This window comes from Canis aureus, chromosome 6, assembly GCF_053574225.1.
Source record: "Canis aureus isolate CA01 chromosome 6, VMU_Caureus_v.1.0, whole genome shotgun sequence".
In the NCBI taxonomy this organism is placed as follows: Eukaryota; Metazoa; Chordata; class Mammalia; order Carnivora; family Canidae; genus Canis; species Canis aureus.
In genome coordinates this window covers 49,328,442-49,347,993 of record NC_135616.1, presented here as the reverse complement: position 1 = coordinate 49,347,993, position 19,552 = coordinate 49,328,442, and the positions used below count along the sequence as shown (strand labels likewise).

Below are 19,552 nucleotides of genomic sequence, written 5' to 3'. Positions count from 1 at the left end.
AAATTACAGACAAAAGAAGAACAGGAGGGATTATGGGGACAGTAATGTAAGAGGATAGCAAGGTGCAAAGCAGCTCTACCACTCTGGCTAACATATCTAATCCATTGATTTCCTCCAAACTTTGCTTTTTATGAAGTCTTTGATGTTGGGGATTAGTTGGATGTTAAGGAAGGTGGTAAGGAGGTGGAAAACTGAGGTGTACCTTATATCCATAGATCATTAATGAAAATAAAACTATAATAAAATAGTATTTTTTTTTCCTTGCACTATTTGGGACTATATTGCTTTAGAACATGGTTCAGAATGTTGCCACAACTCTAGCTCAAATAACTAGAGAGAAAATTCAGAAGATGTAGGGATACCAAAAAGGCAGGTTCTCTTTGCCATTTCTTTCTCTTTTTTCCTGACCCCCTTTCCTTATCATGTTTATTACTTCTACTTTGGTTATGCACTAGGGATGTTGACTTTCCATTGATCAAATTGTTATCAACTATTGCAATAAGGAGATGTTAAAAGGAATACGGCCAATTATGAGTTCTAACTAATCCCTCCCCCTCACATTTCTCATCTATGCAATGAAGGGATTGGAAGAGATTTGTCATATCCATTCCAGTTTGATGATATTATAATTTCACTAGTTCATCTGTTTCATTGTAAGGATTCCAGAGATACCATTTTAGCTCTCTGTGTGAAGCTCTTTTTTTCCTGTAATATGTTCTGTTTAAAGAAGACCTAGGTAAGTTATTTTCTACTTATCATGTATTCTGATATTCTCTCCTTTCCTGAGATTTCCTTTTCAAACTTGAAATTGATGGTACTTTATTTTTGTCCATAATCTTATCTATTTAAAATCTGGATTTCTTTTCCTGCCTATAATCATGTATAGCATCTGTTGGCTTATTGTAAATCTGGAATGCCATTGGTTTGTTCAAAAACCTTAGAATGTTGTTTAGAATTTAGATCATGACAGAGAATTTATATGCTTCTCTGAAGAGTAGGATTTATATTTTACAGATGTCTAGAGGTATCTTAACTTGCCAGTAACATGGCCTTAGAATTTAGCAGAACTTGAAAATCTGAATATGATAGAAAATAAATTACATATCTCATATTAACATTTACAAAATAAATTATCACAGTGTTAACTTACCAATAGCTGTTTTTGTATTCCAGGCTCTGAAAGTATCTTGCTTACATTATAAACATCATAAAGTTTCAAAGACGAGCAAATTAACTTTTCACCAAAAGCTTTACTTGAGTGTATCTTGGCTTCCTTTTTGACAGTTTTAGCCTTAATGTTACATTAATGTTTCTTTTTCTGGGAATCAGATAATCTTGTAATTGGAAAAAAATTTTGGTGAACATTTTATTTTTTAATGGAAACTTGTATTTTGTGATATGCAAGTGTTCAAACAATTTATAAGAACTAACCATCACCACCCACATGTAAGATTATACAGGAATAGAAGAATTTTGGCTGACGTATTGTATATAATTGTTCAGCCAAAGTGGATGGCAGACTTTACTACTTATAGTGATTTAGGGGATTGAAGTAATATTTTAAAATACAAACAATCTCAACATTAGTAATATATAAGGTGTATTATATACTGTTTTTTTTTTTTTACATACTGTTTTGAATAACTAAAGTCAACTTGTTATCTTTTCCCCATTTATAGGATGTACCCATTATTTGGATTCTGTGCAAAATTATAGATTACTTATTTTCTATTCTCCTTTTAAAAAATTTGTTTATTTTAATTTTTAATAGTGAGAACCATTAGTGTTGGGTAAACCGTCACATAATTATTGGAAATGCTGTCTTTTTGAAAAGTTTAGAAGTCTAAAGGTAATAGAAAGTAGTGTTTTACCATTGTTAAGTCCTTTGAGGATCTGATAGGCCTCTATCTAGGTATATATCCTAAAGAGATGGAAGATTAAGTACCAGGCACAGGACACAAGGAACAGGCTCTCCACTTGAGGGCCTTCCATGGACCACTGAGTGCCTGGCAGGCTCTCAGAGATTAAATCTGAGCTTTGTGGGTGGGCCCTAAGAGGACTTTTGTTTAAATGGCCAGAGAATAGGCAGTCTTTTTTTTCTTGATAGGAATTATTATTTACCATGTAAATTTCTTTATAAATCTTTGAAAAAAAATGAAAAATATAACCCAAATAGAAGCCAACTCTTACTGATGATAGGCAACACAGCCTTCACTAAATAGCTGTATAGGAATGTCTCAGCTGATGAAATTGGTACTCTCTGAGAGCCAGCCAGCCCTCCATTGATAACTCTGGATAAGGAAGGTCAGATAAGATTCTTTGAAGACTCCCCGCTGAATTCAAAACCAAAAATCTTACATACATTTGGCTACTCTGTAAGAATAGATGGCTGGCTGGCCTTATTTTATGGGTTAATCAGTTAAAGTTTGAGATGAGCTTAATTGTTTTTTCCTGGAATAGAAAAGGAGGATTGTAACATTGATTAGGGCTGGGATGTTGAATGTAAAGATAGGGTCATAGAGGGGGAATCTAAATTTTAGCAAATTGGTTTTTTGTTCTCTCTACACTGGAATTAATGTAAGAAGCAGATAGTCTCTCATTCCAACCTTTTTCCATGTCCTCTGTAATAATTATCTCTACAAAACAATCCTCTATGCAAATATCAGCCTTTTGTCTTTGTGGTCTGTTTATTCTCTATGAATTCTTTGACTTCACCACCTTCCTGGCACCACAAGTTTAGCATCACTATATTTACTGCAAAGTCAGTTTTTGAGTTTCGTTGTCTATTTCCCCTGCCGTTTCCTCCTCATTCTAGTTCTTATTGTATCTTACATTTGAAAACCTATAAAGTTTATGGAATGTGTCATTCCCTTATTTTCTCATCTTTTTCTTATCTGAGTGCCCTCAATTATCACTTTTTAAAGAACGTAAGTAAAATAAGTAACAGAACAATATACTCTAATAAATTGACCACTTATAAAATTAGGTCCAACCCCAATTCTATCCCTACTTAACTTAGACCATCTGTTATTATCTACCATGCTTTAGTTTGGGCAGTGTCATTTTATCAATGTTTTTCGATGTTTTAAGCCACATGATACAAATACAATGTAAGGTTAAATTGTTAGTCTTGCAGTAGGTGTAGAATTTCCTGAAGTCAGGGGATGGTGATGGAGAACCTGAATCACATGCAAAGTGATTGATTAATGAGTACCTGACAGAATTAATTTGGTAAGGATAGTAATTAACATATATGTATGAAAATATTATTTTGCTTATCAGAGGATTGTCAGAGGCCACTGGGAAAAAAGGATGAATTTCTCTAATGTTATAATTGATATTATAAAAAAATGACCGTCTTTTCATAAAAATTGTATATCATGGCATTATATACTTTTGCTGGAAAGTTTGTGCTGTAGAAAATTAAACTTGGGTCATTTTAATTCTAACAATTTGTTCATGCTTACCATTAGGAGAAAAAATTGTTTAAGAAATAAGAATATAGTTGTTTTATTTTTTTCATTTTTTAAGGAAGAATCTTTTTTCCACAATTAAAAAAACCACTTGTATATGCATTTATTTTATGCTGAATGGATTTTTAGGCTTTAAGTTTTCGTTTCTTAATTTTCTTCTGGAATCTCTCTCTCTCTCTCTCTCTCTCTCTCCTTTTTCCTATGTAATCTCCTCTTCTAGTTTAGAAACTACATTTTTAGTAAGGATCATCTCATTCTGGCAATGGGAGATCATGTATGGGTTAATCTGACTGTGAGCTATATAAATCTGGCAGTATGTGTTTGGGAGCTTTTGTTTACATGGATATGCTCCATGACCAGATAATCATTATCTAAACCCTTAAGTTCAGCATTATTTTCTGCATTTTAGTCACATAAATAAAAATTCAGCAGTCTTTTTGGGCCACTGACCCTGTGTCCAGCCTTAGTGTTTGGCCTGGATATGCTTACCAATAGCACCATTGTGTCTATGGAATGGCGCTTGTTGCTTCTGTAAAGTGACATCTTTCAGATACTTAGTGGCTTTTCCCATATGCGTGCCCTGGGTGATGTTCTTAAAGTGAACATGAAGATTTGAACCTCTTGATTTGCATGATGTTTTTGGATTTTCTGGGTCAAGTGAAAGTGAATCATTTTTAGAGATCACCTTGGGCTGCTTACAGGAAGATCCTTTTTTCCCTTCATATTTTAATCTGAAGTATTAGTAACTAGTTATTATCAATCAGGCTTTATTGACGAACAAGAAACCATACTAAATATATTAAACAGAAGGGTTTACTATATAAAGTTAACTTTTTCAGGAAAGGTTAAAAAATTTGAAAGATCTGTGTCTAGCCTGAAACTTTTCAAAGGGATCATATACAACTGGTATACCAGGGAAGCTAAAATCTTTGAGGCTACTGTTGGAAACTGGAGAGTGGACAGTAGAACACTGTTCTAGAGCAGCTTCCAGTTAGCAGATCTTGATTGCTAAGAACAGTTAAGGACACTGGAGTATGGCTCCTGTCTTATTCCACTTGCTAAATCTCTGGGCAACTGCATCTAATTGGATGAACCTAATTGCAAGGGAGCTATAAATGTACTTTTTCTTCCCACTTCTGCATATAGAAGGAGAAGGAGCTGGAGGTTGGGAGAGTCAATCCACAATAACTGCAAAATTGTCTTGATTCCATTTAAGAAGTCTTTTTCTGGTATAGCATATGTAATGGAATACTCTTCTACCTTTTTCTTGCTGGCTGTATAAGTAATCAGAAAAGCTTAAAAATCTCAGGAATCTTTCTAGTCGCTGGTACTATGACCTTCTATGCTCATGGTCTTTGAGTGCTGTGTTGGACTAGTTGGCTTGTAAATGTGGGAGCATAAATTCATGTAGAAAGAAGTGTAATAGTTGCTATTACAATAGTTGCTAAGCTGTCATGATTTAGGATTAATTCCTCCTCTTATTTGTTGTCCTCCTTCTTGTCTTTTACTTTTATATGCTTTCATTATATTCTTTCCCTAGATGCAGAAAGTTTTCAGCTATGATTTCCTCAAATAAATTTTCTGCCCCCTTTTATCTCTCTTCCTCTAAGACTCCTATAATGTGAATGTTATTATATTTAATGGAGTCACTGAGTTCCCGAAGTCTATTTTTGTGTTCCATAATTATTCTTTCTCTCTTTTGTTCAGCTTCATTATTTTCCATCATTTTATTTTCTATATCACTTATTTATTCCTTTGCCTCTTCTATCCTTGTTTTCATTACATCTAGTCTGTTTGTAATCTTGGTCATTTCACTTTTCATTTATGACTGTTTTTTAACTCTTCTATCTCTGTGGTAAGGGCCTCCTTGAAGTCTTCCATGCTTTTCTCAAGTCCAGTGAGTGAGTATCCTTATGATTGTTGTTTAAAGTCTCCATCAGGCATATTACTTATATGTGTTTCAATTAGATCTCTGGCCATGACCTTATCTTGTTGTTTTGTTTGGGATGAATTCCTTCATCTTGGCATTTTGTTTAAGTCTCTGTCTTCTTCTCTGTGTTAGGAAAGCCTGTTATGTTTCCTGCTCCTGAGAGTAATGGCTTTATGAAGAAGAGGTCATATAGTGCTTTCATTATATTCAAATCTACAATGAAAAAGAGCTGGTCTCGGTAATAACATTTAAGAAATGAGTGCTCAAAAAGGGTATTCTTTATTATAGTTTTTTTTTTTTTTTTTTTTACCATGAACTATTTAGAAAATGACATGATTTCTCAAACTATGCATTGTAATACTTTTGTAGACACCAATGTAGACATCGGTGAAAAGTAGCAACAAAGTACCTATATATATGTATGTATATATATATATATATAAAATCTATATTTACAAATAAATAGTCCCTCAAATTTTGCCTGTTTAAAGTAAATTACATTCCTTTATTAGTTGAAAAGTAAATTAGTTTCCTTTTTAGTTTTCTTCCATAGTAAGGGCTATGTGGCATTACAGGACAAAGCACTTTGTGGAAAGGCCATGCCTTTGAGGTTACAAGTTCTCTTTAGTTCTCAACAGGCATCATAACTGATCTAAAGGAAGTTAAATGTTGTAATAAAAGATAGAGTTTCCAGGGAAGAAGTTACAGGGATTAGTATTAAGACTACTAAATTAAGGGATGCCTGGGTGGCTCAGTGATTGAGCGTCTGCATTCAGCTCAGGGCATGATCCTGCTCTGGGGCTCGAGTCCCGTATTAGGCTTCTTGTAAGGAGCCTGCTTCTCCCTCTGTCTATCTCTCTGCCTCACTCTCTGTGCCTCTCATGAATGAATGAATGAATGAATGAATGAATGAATAAATAAATAAATAAAAAATAAATAAATAAAATCTTAAAAAACCAAAAGACTACCAAGTTTATACCTTCTTTACTTCCCATGGGAGGGATAGGGAACTAGCTCTGAGGACTTTTTTTTTTTTTTTAAGAACTATACACATAGCACCAAAAATTCTTCATTTATAGTAAATATTGTACATACATTTATAGAAAGAACATTTCTGTCTTGTCCATCTACAGATTTTCCATTGCAGATGGGTTATTTGTTTTGGATTTAATAAAAGGGAAATAAAAAACTTATTTTTTATTTTGTGGAGAGTTTTCTTGTATCCAGAGTTTAATCTTGGGCAAGCAGAATATGAGTTTAGTTTTATACTTAACATAATCTTGATATTACCTCTTAATTATTCTTGCATTATTTGTAAAGAGCAGGTCTGAAGTGGCAGGTTCAGGCTCCCATATGGGGAAGGTAATAGATGTGTATGTCTGTGGACTATGGCTCTTTATGGAGACCCCTGTTGGGATCATCTGCGGAAAGCCCTGGGACACTCTGTAGAAACAGCTCTTACTATGAGAACTCTCCCACATTCTCTTTGCCTTGTATGCGAGCCTTGAATGAGCAAATCCATGTCTGCCTGAGCAGTTGTCCAATGTTGCAGCTTCACATAGCTGGGGTTTGTCTCTTATCTCTTCTACCTTCTCCTATTCCTTTTTTCCTCCTTTTTCTTTACCCCTACCTTATTCTTCTAAATGCATTTTGCTCATCTGTTATTTTTATTTAATTTACCCATAAGGCTTTTCCCCTCCATTGACCCCCAAAGCATTTTCTTTTTCTTAAAGTATTTCTGGTTGATTCTATGCCTTGGGAAAGAAAGACACTGTTTAGAGGTGAGGGTGATCCATACATTGGCACAGTTGTTATCAGGAGTCTTTATAAATTGTGCAGAGTCATAGACATCACGTTCTGAAATGTCTTCGGTAAAAAATTAAAGTTTTAGTAAACATGATGTAAGTGAAATGGTAACATGTGCATATGGATGTCAGAGCTGTTTCAAATAATCTTATTGGAGACTCTTTCAATGACTACCTTTAAAAGGTAGTGATAATTTTTAAAACAGGATTTAAAATGTCTTTAGGGAACATAGTAGTAGCAAGTGTTACTGGGCAGGTATGAGAGGAGGCTGTCTTGGAAATAAATTCGTTTATTACTCAGAATTTTTTCTCCCTGTTGTCAGTGATCCGCTTGTCTTTAGTAATATCATTTAAAGATTGAACAAACAAGAGCCTTTGGACTTTATGGCAGTGTGTGTAAACCACTTTGAAGTCTAAGGGTGAGAAAGAAGGGATACATACAAACACTAATAGTATCTTTCTGTGGAGGGATATTTCTGGAAGTATTACAACAAACAAATATAATTTGCAAGTTTTAAAATTATTATTTTAATATTTTTGATCACATTTTATATTTAACTATATTTAACTTTGTTGCCCCTCAGGAAGATTTTGAGATGAAGTCTGAAGGACAGGCAACTGTAATTCAGCAGCTGGAACAGACCATTGAGGATCTGAGGACCAAAATAGCTGAGCTGGAAAAGCAATATCCTGCCTTGGATATGGAGGTGGCCAGCGGCCGTCATGGGGCTCAGAATGGAATGGCACCCTTAGAAGGTGTCTGTCTTGAAGCTCTCAGGTTAGGAGAAAAGGATGTACGTCATCAAAGGATTTTAGAGGCAAAGTCAATCCAGACGTCCCCGACAGAAGAGGGTGGGATACCAACATTGCCTTCTGTTAATGCACTGCCAGAGTGTCCTCCCCACCCACCTGGGGCCGAAAGTGGAGACTCAGCTGTGCCCTCCTCACCTTCTGGACCTCAGACAAAATTCTGTTCAGAGATTTCTTTGATTGTGTCTCCAAGGCGAATATCAGTACAGCTCGACACACATCAGCCCAGTTTGCCTCCACCACCTCCATCCCTTCCTTTGTCTGACGGTCAAAGACAGGCTGGGTTACAACCTTCCCATCCTTCTCTTCATACTGAATTTGAAACCAGCCATGAACAGTCTGTTTTCTCTTCCTTTGAAAACAGCCATAGCATCCAACCCTCACCACCTCTGCCTTGCACAGAGTCTTCCAGCTCCATGCCTGGAGTGGACATAGTGGCTCCCTCACCTCCCCCTTTCCCTGCTCTGCCCAGTACAGCCATCCCCACACCTCCTCCTCTGCCTGGTAGAGAAATGCTACCACCCCCTCCTCCACCTTTGCCTGGTGAGGGAATACCTCCTCCCCCTCCTCTTCCTGTAGTGGGGATACCTCCTCCCCCTCCTCTGCCAGGTGAAGGAATACCTCCTCCCCCTCCTCTGCCAGGTGAAGGAATACCTCCTCCCCCTCCTTTGCCAGGTGAAGGAATACCTCCTCCCCCTCCTTTGCCAGGTGAAGGAATACCTCCTCCCCCTCCGCTTCCCAGTATGGGAATACCTCCTCCTCCTCCTCTTCCTGTAGTGAGGATACCTCCTCCGCCTCCTCTGCCAGGTGAAGGAATACCTCCTCCCCCTCCGCTTCCCAGTATGGGTATACCTCCTCCTCCACCTCTTCCTGGAGTGGGGATACCTCCTCCCCCCCCTCTTCCTGGAGTGGGGATACCTCCGCCTCCTCCTCTTCCCGGTATGGGAATACCTCCTCCCCCTCCTCTTCCCCATGTGGGAATACCTCCTCCCCCTCCACTTCCCAGTATGGGAATACCTCCTCCCCCACCTCTTCCTGGAGTGGGGATACCCCCTCCCCCTCCCCTTCCTGGAGTGGGAATACCTCCTCCTCCTCCTCTTCCCCATGTGGGAATACCTCCCCCCCCTCCTTTGCCAGGTATGGGGATTACACCCCTTCCAGCTCCCCCTCCCACTTCTGGAGCAGGCATTCCCCCACCCCCTCTGCTTCCTGGATCAGGCCCTCCACTCCCCCCTCAAGTTGGAAGTAGCACTTTATCAGCACCACAAGTATATGGCTTTCTTCCTCCTCCATTGCCAGCTGGCTTGTTTGGATTAGGGCTGAACCAAGACAGAGGGAGTAGGAAGCAGCCAGTAGAGCCTTGTCGGCCCATGAAGCCTCTGTATTGGACGAGAATTCAACTGCATAGTAAAAGGTAACATGAATTGAAGCTCATCTTTGCACAGTTTGTCAATATGAGGGAACATTTGTCTTTACAACTCTTGGGGAAATTATATTTTAATGACTTTTTTAGTACTGTTCTGAAACATTTCAGTAGATTTTTACATTAATGTTTAGTGAAGCATCTGTTATTTAGATTTTTAGACTTTTCTCCAGAATTATCAGAGATATAAAACAAATGACATACATGTATCAAAAGGTGTACAGCTATCCATCTGTATATCTGTCTGATCAACCCTGTAAAGATGAAGGGATATATTTTTCTTAGCATACATGCTCTATTGAATAGTTTTAGAACCTCACTCTGACAAATAGCTTATAAATCATAAATCAAATTCTTAAGACAGACTGAGCCTCGAGAATATTTTTTGGAACCTTTTGAAGGCACAGCCTTGTCTTACTATTCCAGTTTTACTTGCAATAGTCTTTATCTTCAAAGATGTGCTATACAAAAATACACAAATCCATATGCCATGTGTGAAATAATTTAGTTTTGAGAATTTCCTGGCATTTCTATAGATAATTGGTGACACAGTGTTAAGTTATAAAATCATACTTGGGAATGATATTTATAAAAGAATATTTCCCAGAAGGTAAGCTTAAGTATGGTATACTTATCCATGCATAGTCTATAGTTGGTTTCCCTGATTCCTAGGACAGTGCTGTGATACTTGGTTGAGGAATGTGCCAGTGGGGGACAAAACATACTCTTTAAACTTCACTGGACTTCGTTGTTACACCTTTTCATGATTCCTTGAATTTTTTTTTTGTATGATATGGCATGCATTTAGAATAGGATATTTACCAGGCCTCCTCATATGTTATACTAATTTTCTCTTCACTGAATCAGACTAGGGGAGAAGAATCTATATAGTTTGACTACTTCTAACTTCACAGCTTATTTTCTGTATAATTGCCATGTCACTTATATACACTGATGCTTCATTTCAAATCATGCTCCAAACTCGTTTTATCCAGATACATTATATGAAGTTATTTTATTTTGTTGTTCCTTTGCTCTAAAAAATAGACCTACCCTTTTTAGGTGGTATGACATGAATCTGCAGTCACTGTAGAGTGAAGGGAAGTGGTAGGGAGATGGAGGATGCTACCTTGGATCATAAAATAATTTCTTTTTTTTTTAATAATTTCTTTTTTAAACATATGCATAGTCCACAAAGCTGATGAGTCAAGTTGGAATTGTGAGATAGTAAGCATTCCTGCGTTTATAGCTTATACTGAGAGGGGTTTTTCTTCTACATTTTTATACAGGACTTGATAACTAAGAATTCTTAGAAATTATTTTTTTTAGGCAAAGATTTCATTCTGTATTGATGGTATTTTAACTTTATCATCAAGTTGATAAAACAAATGGCAGTGTTAAAAAGAGTATTCTTTTCCTCCTTATTGCTTTCCTCTTGTCCTCCCTTCTCCCTGCCCCCTCCTATTCCCTTCCTTCCATACTTCTTTTCTTCCTACCTCTCATCTTTTTTTCTCTCTTGCCCTTCTTTCCTTCTGTTCTTCATTTTTGTTTATTATACTCACAATGATATCTTATAGTTCAATTTGATAGCTATTTCATTGGTTTTTTGCTTAACTTTAGAGACTCCAGTGCTTCACTTATTTGGGAGAAAATTGAAGAGCCATCCATAGATTGTCATGAATTTGAAGAATTATTTTCTAAAACTGCTGTGAAGGAGAGGAAGAAACCTATTTCTGACACCATTACAAAGACCAAGGCTAAACAAGTGAGTACTTTTGTGCGCTTCCTGATATTGGAAACTGTTTTGGGCATAAATGTGAACTTTGATTAGAATAAAAAAATGAAATTGTTTTCTGAGCTGTGTAACCTCCATACTCCTTATAGATAGTAGAAGTTAGAATTTTGGGACATGTGGATAAATAAGACTGTCCCAAATAGAACAATAAATCATTGTCTCTGCCAAGCGATAATGTCCTGATGATTTTATTTGTAACCTCGTGATACATATTCCCAAAATTTCAGCTATTGCTTGTTTCTAGAATTGGTTGTCTAGAAAGAAACTGTCAGTTGATTGAAATTCATCTGAGAACTAGTATGGATAGAAAGAAAGGTTAAAAGTAGGCAAAGAAATACAAGTAAGTAAGAAGTCCAGGCCTTAGTAATCTATAATGTGTTTGGTATTTTGTGGAATTGGACATTCTTTAGAGTCCAGCTAAACAATCACACTGTACTTGACATATGAAAGAAAGTCTTTTTTTTTTTTTTTTTGAAAGAAAGTCTTATATCTAGTACCAACATCTCTATTCTGTGATAGATCCTTTGATCTATCTTGTGACACCTGACTTAGAAAAAGAAAGAATAGTGCATTTGGAGTAAAACATTTCCAAGCAACATTTCCCAACTGATCCACCCAGTGGACTTAATCATGAAATGATATTGTAAATTTCTCAAGGGTGTCATTTTCAGGAAAGTATAGCAACACTCCACAATAATGAGCCCCAGATAGGAGTTACTGCTATTGGTATCCATCGTTTACCCTAAAATGGGGTGTGGCTACATTTCTTAACTTTACTGGGTGAGTGAAAAAGTGTATGGAAGTAAGAGAATGGTGCATGGTCTTAGGGGGCAGTAAGAGAGAGAGAAATGAGACCCAAAGTTCCCATTGTTCTCCTGGACTGTTATCTCCAGATGAGTGGTAGCCAATGGAATTTTTGCCTCTGACCTGAAAGCTGTAGCTAGTAGTGTGACCCAGTTTTTTCCGTTGATACTTATTTCAGAGCAGACAACTCCCAGCATATGGATACTGCCAAATCTAGCCAGGGAAGGATGGATTTGAATGGCACAACTAGACCCCTTGAATGTCTAGTTAAGTGAATTGGCAGGCTCACCCCAGGCATTTCTATTAATCTGAAAATGACGCAAATCTAAACATTACGCAGTTGAATTTTGAGAGTCATTTATTGTAGTAAAGTTGGCCTCTGGTAACCATAGTTCAGGAACTATGATGAAGTATACAGCACCTGGCATATTGTAGGCACTGAATAAAATTTTGTTTAAAAATAAACCAACTAACTGAGGGAGGAGGACCTTATAAATATCAATGACTATGCCTAGTAATTATTAAAAAAACAGAAAATCATTCATCTCATAATAATTAGTATGGTCAAGGTGGCAGTGCTAAGGGGAATAAAGGTAAATGGAAGTCACATTTTCTCTGGCAGAGATAAATATTAAAAAAATATTTTTCACAGTACATTTGCATATAGCACACTTAGTCTGAATCATACTTCTTCTCATGGACTGTCAGAGATGGGAAAATTAGGCAAGGAATCTTGTCAGAGTGACTGTATCAAGGCCAGTGAGGCAGTTAGGATTGTCATTTAACGAGGTGCCTGTGCTGGGCAGATGTGACACAGAATGTCTCTCGTCTAGGGATGAAATGCTCAGAAAGGCAAATGATACCTCCCTCACCTTCCATCATCACTTTTTTCTATTGAGTGAACACAGATAAAGAAGATGCTTCATATGTTGCCAGCAACTATCGGATTTCATGACTTATTTGATATAATATTCAGTTTTAGCTTACTGAAATACAATGTTAAAATCATCAAAACTTGAAATTCAACTAGTTGGCATGAGATGGCCTCTTTGCACATGAACAGTTCATCTGTACTGAACATCATCTGGACACAATTACCTTACTCTGTTATTAGGACATTTCATAAACTGTGGGTAAGAGACTTCACCAATGTCATAGTTAGCACTTATTGACGGTGATGCTACTGTTGACCTTCAACTTCAAACAGGGTTAATGGAATAGTCTCTATCATGACTCCTGATAAGCTTGCTCTGCGTCTCTTTGGCCTGGCTCTTGGTACTGAGCCCTCCACTTCAGATCTGATTTTGGAGGGATAAGGGATAAGATTTGTTTTCTTTCTTTCTTTCTTTCTTTCTTTCTTTCTTTCTTTCTTTCTTTCTTTCTCTTTCTTTCATATGTTGGAGAGAGAAAAATCTGTGAAGTGATATATTGCTGAAGAAACCTAGTTTTATTTAACTTTGTTGTATTTGGAAGAAAAATCTATTCATTCCATCTACTTGAGACATTTAAAATTTTGTTTAAGGAAAATATATTTTCAGGATGCATGCAAATAGTTCCCCTTTTTATGGGAAATGTATACTGATTGTATGTGCAGACATTTTGGTACCTCATGATTCATGTCCGGTGAAATGAATAGCCTTTAATGCTCTGGCATATGTTTATGGAGGTATTTCAAGCAATTCTTCTTATATACAATGGAAGCTAGAAGTTCTGTTTTTCTTTAAATATTTAAAAATAGCCAAATAATTTTTCTGTGATCTGTCTTCTTGAAAGTAAGACTGTGGTCAAATGCACTGGTATTTAATGAGGTGCCTGTGCTGTTTTTACTCTTTCAGAAGAGGCATTTTCAGCTTGATAATAGAAGATTCTTTAGCTGGGCACGTTGCCGTTTGGCATGAGGAGAAAGAAGGTTACTCTTTGGGTATCTAGTAGTAATGATGGATATCTTGTATTTCCAGACCCCTTTTCCTCAAGGAACCTAAAACAAAGCATTTCTTATTGTTTTCATATAGCATATATATTTCTGTGATGACTTCTTAGTTTATTCTTTATTTTAAAGTATTTAAAACATTAGAGGATTAGCTGAGAAGGTATATGTGAGTTTATCAGACTTTGATTTGACATAGTTCTTAACCAAATGAGTGTGATACTTATACATCACAATTAAATGTCAATCTACTAATTTAATAACAATAACTCCATTTCATAAAGAATCAGGAGGAAATAGGAAAAATAGTTTTTTATGAGGCCTGTTTTTTTTTTTTTTTTTAATTTTTATTTATTTATGATAGTCACAGAGAGAGAGAGAGAGAGGCAGAGACACAGGCAGAGGGAGAAGCAGGCTCCATGCACCGGGAGCCTGACGTGGGATTCGATCCCGGGTCTCCAGGATCGCGCCCTGGGCCAAAGGCAGGCGCTAAACCACTGCGCCACCCAGGGATCCCTTATGAGGCCTGTTTTAAATGCTGATAGGCATACATACTTGACCATTATTAGGGAATGCTCTAGAACTAATAAACACTTAGCCCAATCTCCTCTCTATTGCTGGGGTAATACAGAAATATTAATGACAATAATGATCTTAAGTTACTTCAGGATCTTCTGTGTTTCACTAAAGGTTAAGTTTAACCTGAGCAGAAAAGTAAAGTAAGAGCTGCCTCACAAAGAAGTTTCTAGTTAATCCTGTGTCAAACGAGGTCATAAACAAGTATATTTTGGTAAACATGGCAGCAGTTGTAGTAGTAGCAACAACAATACTAATAATAGCACGAATTATGACAAGAAACCACAAGGCATACTATACTTTACTATGTACCAGTCATTGCTGTTAGCATTCTGCTTATATTGATTGACTCATTTAATCCTCCTTGTCATATGAGGTAGACAGCATTATCACCAGTATAGAGTACAGAAAACTAAGGTGTAAAGGGATTAATGCTTCCAGGCTAGTTTAAACTCTAACCATCTGGCTCCAGAGACTGTGCTCTTGATCATTAAGTAATATGTATGAATGTGAAGTATTTTATGTAACTATGAATATACTATTTTATTTATCTGGAAACCAGAATAGATACTTTTAGAAAATAATTTGAATTTGTTTTGGTTTTTATATATGCTCAATATTTAAATGACTAGTTACACTAACAAAATTGTATATGAAGATACTTTTAAAGCATTTTCCATATTCTAACAGATTTTGACAAATACATAAACTATGATGCCACCAAGCATGACATTTGCCCAGTTAAGTAAAAGTTTATCTGAGAGATGTGAACTTGAGACACAAAAATTTCTGCAAACAGTAAGAATGAGCGTCATTTGCTTGTTTGGCAAGTAATACTGGTTGGAGGTCACAGCCACAGTGGTTAAACCTCACCAAATGCCAAATGATGATACCTTTGATTCATTCCATGACACAGAAAGGAGCCATCTCTATAAATATGTCTTAAGTAAATAAAATCTAATCATACTTTAAAAGTCTGTAAAAGAACATGCTACGCACAATGGAAATTTACACACAGAAGTTAACAAGAGTGAATAAGAAGAATCTGTGTTATTTTTAAAGTAAACTGACATTTGTATAGTCATTTAATGTAACACAAATGAATCTCTTTCTGGACTTCTTCTATTTATCAGATTAAAATGCTCTGCCCAGAGAATGGCAGAGCAAAACAAGTCATGATAGTTAAGTATTTGTTGGGATTTAGCCTCTGGAAATATGATTAGAAAAATAGTTAAATCTGCTACTTATTTTAAGGAGAGGTAATAACAGAATTTGTTAGAATTCCCATTTAATACAAATATAAATGTTAAGGAATTAGACATTTGGTATCTTGTTCTATTTTCCATTGTGTTTGCGAACCTAACCTCTAAAAAGGCTGTTTTTGTGTGTATTATAAAAACCCATTAACACAATGGAAAAAGAAGTGTTCATTATTCAGATGTTCCTATATAGGGGTATATAATGTAATGCTTTCAAATGTTCTTACATGAAATAGTAATTGCCATTTTAAGGCTGCTTTCTACCATGTGGAGGCATTGGGAAATTGTATGTACTATACTTCAAATATTGTCTGCTGCTGTAGTATTGGCCTGCATGAAAAGGAAAAAGGGGTATGTATTTTACTCATAAATCTCTATTTATTGCAAATGTTTTACCATCCTCACGGGATATTTTAGTGTAGGCTGGGTGATAATCTGAGTAGTAGAAATCTAGTTTTTTTTAAACTGATGTTAATTTTTCCTATTGTAGCTGACAAGGGTGTGTTTTGGTTGATTTGGATAGTTATATTGGTGATCTAGACTGAAGACCTAAAATAATGTCTGAAACACAAAATATCTTACAATAAGACAATTTAGATTTGTTTTGGGGATACATAATAAACATTTGGTACTTTGTAACTTTTAGCATAACATCTGTTTTTAATAGAATACATTCCTATTGCAAGCCTTAAAATGTATTTACATAGAAAACCACATCAAAATACAAAGCTATAATTAGACAAACATAGGTTTTGTGGAATCTGGATTTGTTTTAGATGTTGAAAGATTTATTATTTTTTGAAGATGCTATTCCCATAACTATTTGTAGAGCATACCCAATCAATTCAAAGAATGCAAAAATAATAATGTCTATTTTTAAATTTTCTTTCAGCCAAAAAATTGTTTTTATACTTCTAAGTAAATGGCAAAAAAAAAAAAAAAACCACCCCAAAACTACTGGCATAATGAAAAGGAAAAATAATTAGGCTAAAGTTCCTTGACCTTGCTATATTACATATTAGGAAAATTATGTTTGATTAATTATGCATTGAAATCGCACAAAACCTAATCATGATCCTGAAAGTTAATTGTTTTGGACCTTATATTCATATATTATAATGATACTAAGATTCTTTTTTTTTTTTTTTTTGGATACTAAGATTCTTTTGTACTAGATGTATAGGAAAGAGTTGTTGGCATTTAATGACTGAGATGTTCTGTTTATCACAATCCATAGGTATTGAAGAAATGGTTGTTTGGAAAATTCATGTACAATTCATTACCTTATTATCATTATTTATGAACACTGAATGTCATCCTTGCAAAAGTAAGGAAAGATTTTTCATCATTCACAGAGTCTAAATTGTATAATTTGGAGCAGGTGATGGGAGGGTATTTTCTCAGTACTACTAATATTGTGTGGGACAAATACTACAGACAGCCCTGAAAAACCAAAGAAAGGGAGCACCCCGAGGAGAGTAGGGTTTATTCAGTTCAGCAAGGAATACAGTAAAGAAGAGAAGGCTGCCAGGCCAGAGAAGTTTTCTGGAGGGTTGATTTACCATGAGACATGGTATGAAGTAATTCAGGTTTAGTGACTTGAATTACTCTTCAACTTTCACACTATATACTAAAATAGTAAGTGTTGTGGGTGGTCAGGAGGAGTTTAACAGAGCACACTGGCTGGACTTAGTGTGAGGCTGTGTAGAAGAGACAAGGCTTGAAGTAGGCCTTGAATTTATTGTTTAGATATGTAGAGAGGATTAAGGATGAATTTTGAAAATAGCACCATGTGCAAAAATTTCCTTGAACCTTATTTAAAACCATAGTAAATCAGTCAGTTTTTTTTCTCTTTCTTTTTCTTTTTTTCTTTTCCTTTTCCTTTTTCTCTTTCTTTTTCTTTTTCTTTTTCTTTTTCTTTTTCTTTCTCTTTTTTCTTTTTTCTTTCTCTTTTTCTTTCCTTTTTTTTAGTACTCCTGTGTGTGTGGAAAGCTCCTGTTTGATGGTTTCAGGACTGCAGATAATTTGTTTCCTTAGCTGAGTATGTTTCCTTCTCATCCCAAAGATTGGAAAAAGTCTTTAGACTTGTCTTAGACATAAGAGTGGAATGGAATTTCATAAATTAGACCTGAAGTTGATTTCTGATGTCTTGATATTACATAGTGGAAGGTATGTTTCTTTACCATGGACAGCAACTGTGTGTTAAATTATCCTAGAGTGGAGAATTTATCTGATTTGATTCACATAGTTACAATTATTATAGCTCCTACCTTTTCCCTGTGGAAAGTGATGCAGATGACAATAGTTGGATAGTTCACACTATACTTTACTGTAAGGTAAGCTGAAAAATGATTCCAATTATTTGAGGATACAAGTTTCAGACTTAGAAGAAAATGATGAAGTTTTATCATGTCTCTATATTTTTATTTAAAACTTTTTTGTGGTTTCAACTAAAATGTAGATTTGTTTCTTTTTCCAAAACCCTGTTTATAATGAAGATTTCCATCATTTCTGCTTTTATTTTGTTAAATGTTAATATAAGAATTTTTAAAATTACTTAATTATAATTAGAAACTATCTGAAGTATTTAAAAAAATATTTTATTTATTTGAGAGAGAGAGCATGCACAAGCAAGGGCAGGAGCAAAGGGAGAGTGAGAAGCAGGCTCCCTGCTGAACAGGAAGCCCACCTTGGGGTTCGATCCCAGGACCCTGAGATTGTGACCTGGGCTGAAGGCAGATGCTTCATCAACTGAGTCACCCAGAAAAAAAAACAAACAAAACAAAACAAAAAAAAAACTGAGTCACCCAGGCACTCAAAACTATCTGAAGTATTATTTTACAAAAGAGGTGGGCCTTCTAGATCAGCAGAACAAGGAATTTGGTGGGTTCTTTTATCAGCAAAACTGCAATTAACTGTGAAAAATATAACAAAAATATTCATTTAAGGTCTCTGACAGTTGGCCTAAGGGTATCAAGGAAATAGAGAAATAGTCATTCAAGAAAATCTACCAAGACACAGTGAGAATAATGAATGTCTGAGGTATTTGAGTTCTGACCCACTCTAATACGAGCTACCTTAACTCTGTGTTAGGAGATTTCTATCCCTGGTGTGTATAGCTGAGAACACATAAACTCAGGTTATGGTTACTTTAGGAGAGAAAAGCATTCTTAATTCCCCAGTCCTCTGTTGCAGAAACTCTATTCCAGGCAACCAGGCAACCATGGAAACTAAGGAAAGGGCCCTCCAGGGATCAGACATCTCTGGAATCGGGAAGACTGTGCACTTGTGCTAGGCGGTATACTCTCAGGAACAGTCAGAGCAAGATATGAGATACCATGAAAGCATTCCTCAAACCTCATACAGATTCATCAGAACTGAGTGCAAAAAGCTTCACCAGCACAAGTTTTAATCACACCTTTGTTGAAACATTGACTGAACATAAGCTACTTTGACCCAAACGCAACTGCTAAGCCAGAGTTAAAAATAAAATTGGTCATTCCTGAAAGTCTGGAAGCTATGTATATGCCCAGGGCTATACTTTGCCTGAAGCAATTAGAGAAAATCCAAGTTGCTATCTTCTTCATGGCTGAATGTGGGGAAAAATTTCATAAACTTGAAACTGTGATAGTCGCCTCCAATGCACGCATCCTACCCCACCCCCCAACATACACACAATGGTTAAGGGTAAAACTCTTAAGGAGTGAGAGGAACTTTAGTATAATATTTGGCTCAATAAATGGTACCTAG

General features: G+C 36.0%; 1 protein-coding gene across 2 annotated transcripts in view; it reads left to right on the top strand.

The window, feature by feature from the left end:
• The window catches only part of FMN2 (formin 2), a 378,878-nt gene that overhangs the window by 117,375 nt on the left and 241,951 nt on the right, over positions 1–19,552 (top strand). For both annotated transcript variants that reach the window (XM_077901499.1, XM_077901498.1), the window contains 2 exons: positions 7,793–9,432; positions 11,062–11,206. In XM_077901499.1, coding sequence (XP_077757625.1) covers positions 7,793–9,432; positions 11,062–11,206 — 1,785 coding nt within the window. The remainder of the gene's footprint in view (positions 1–7,792; positions 9,433–11,061; positions 11,207–19,552) is intronic.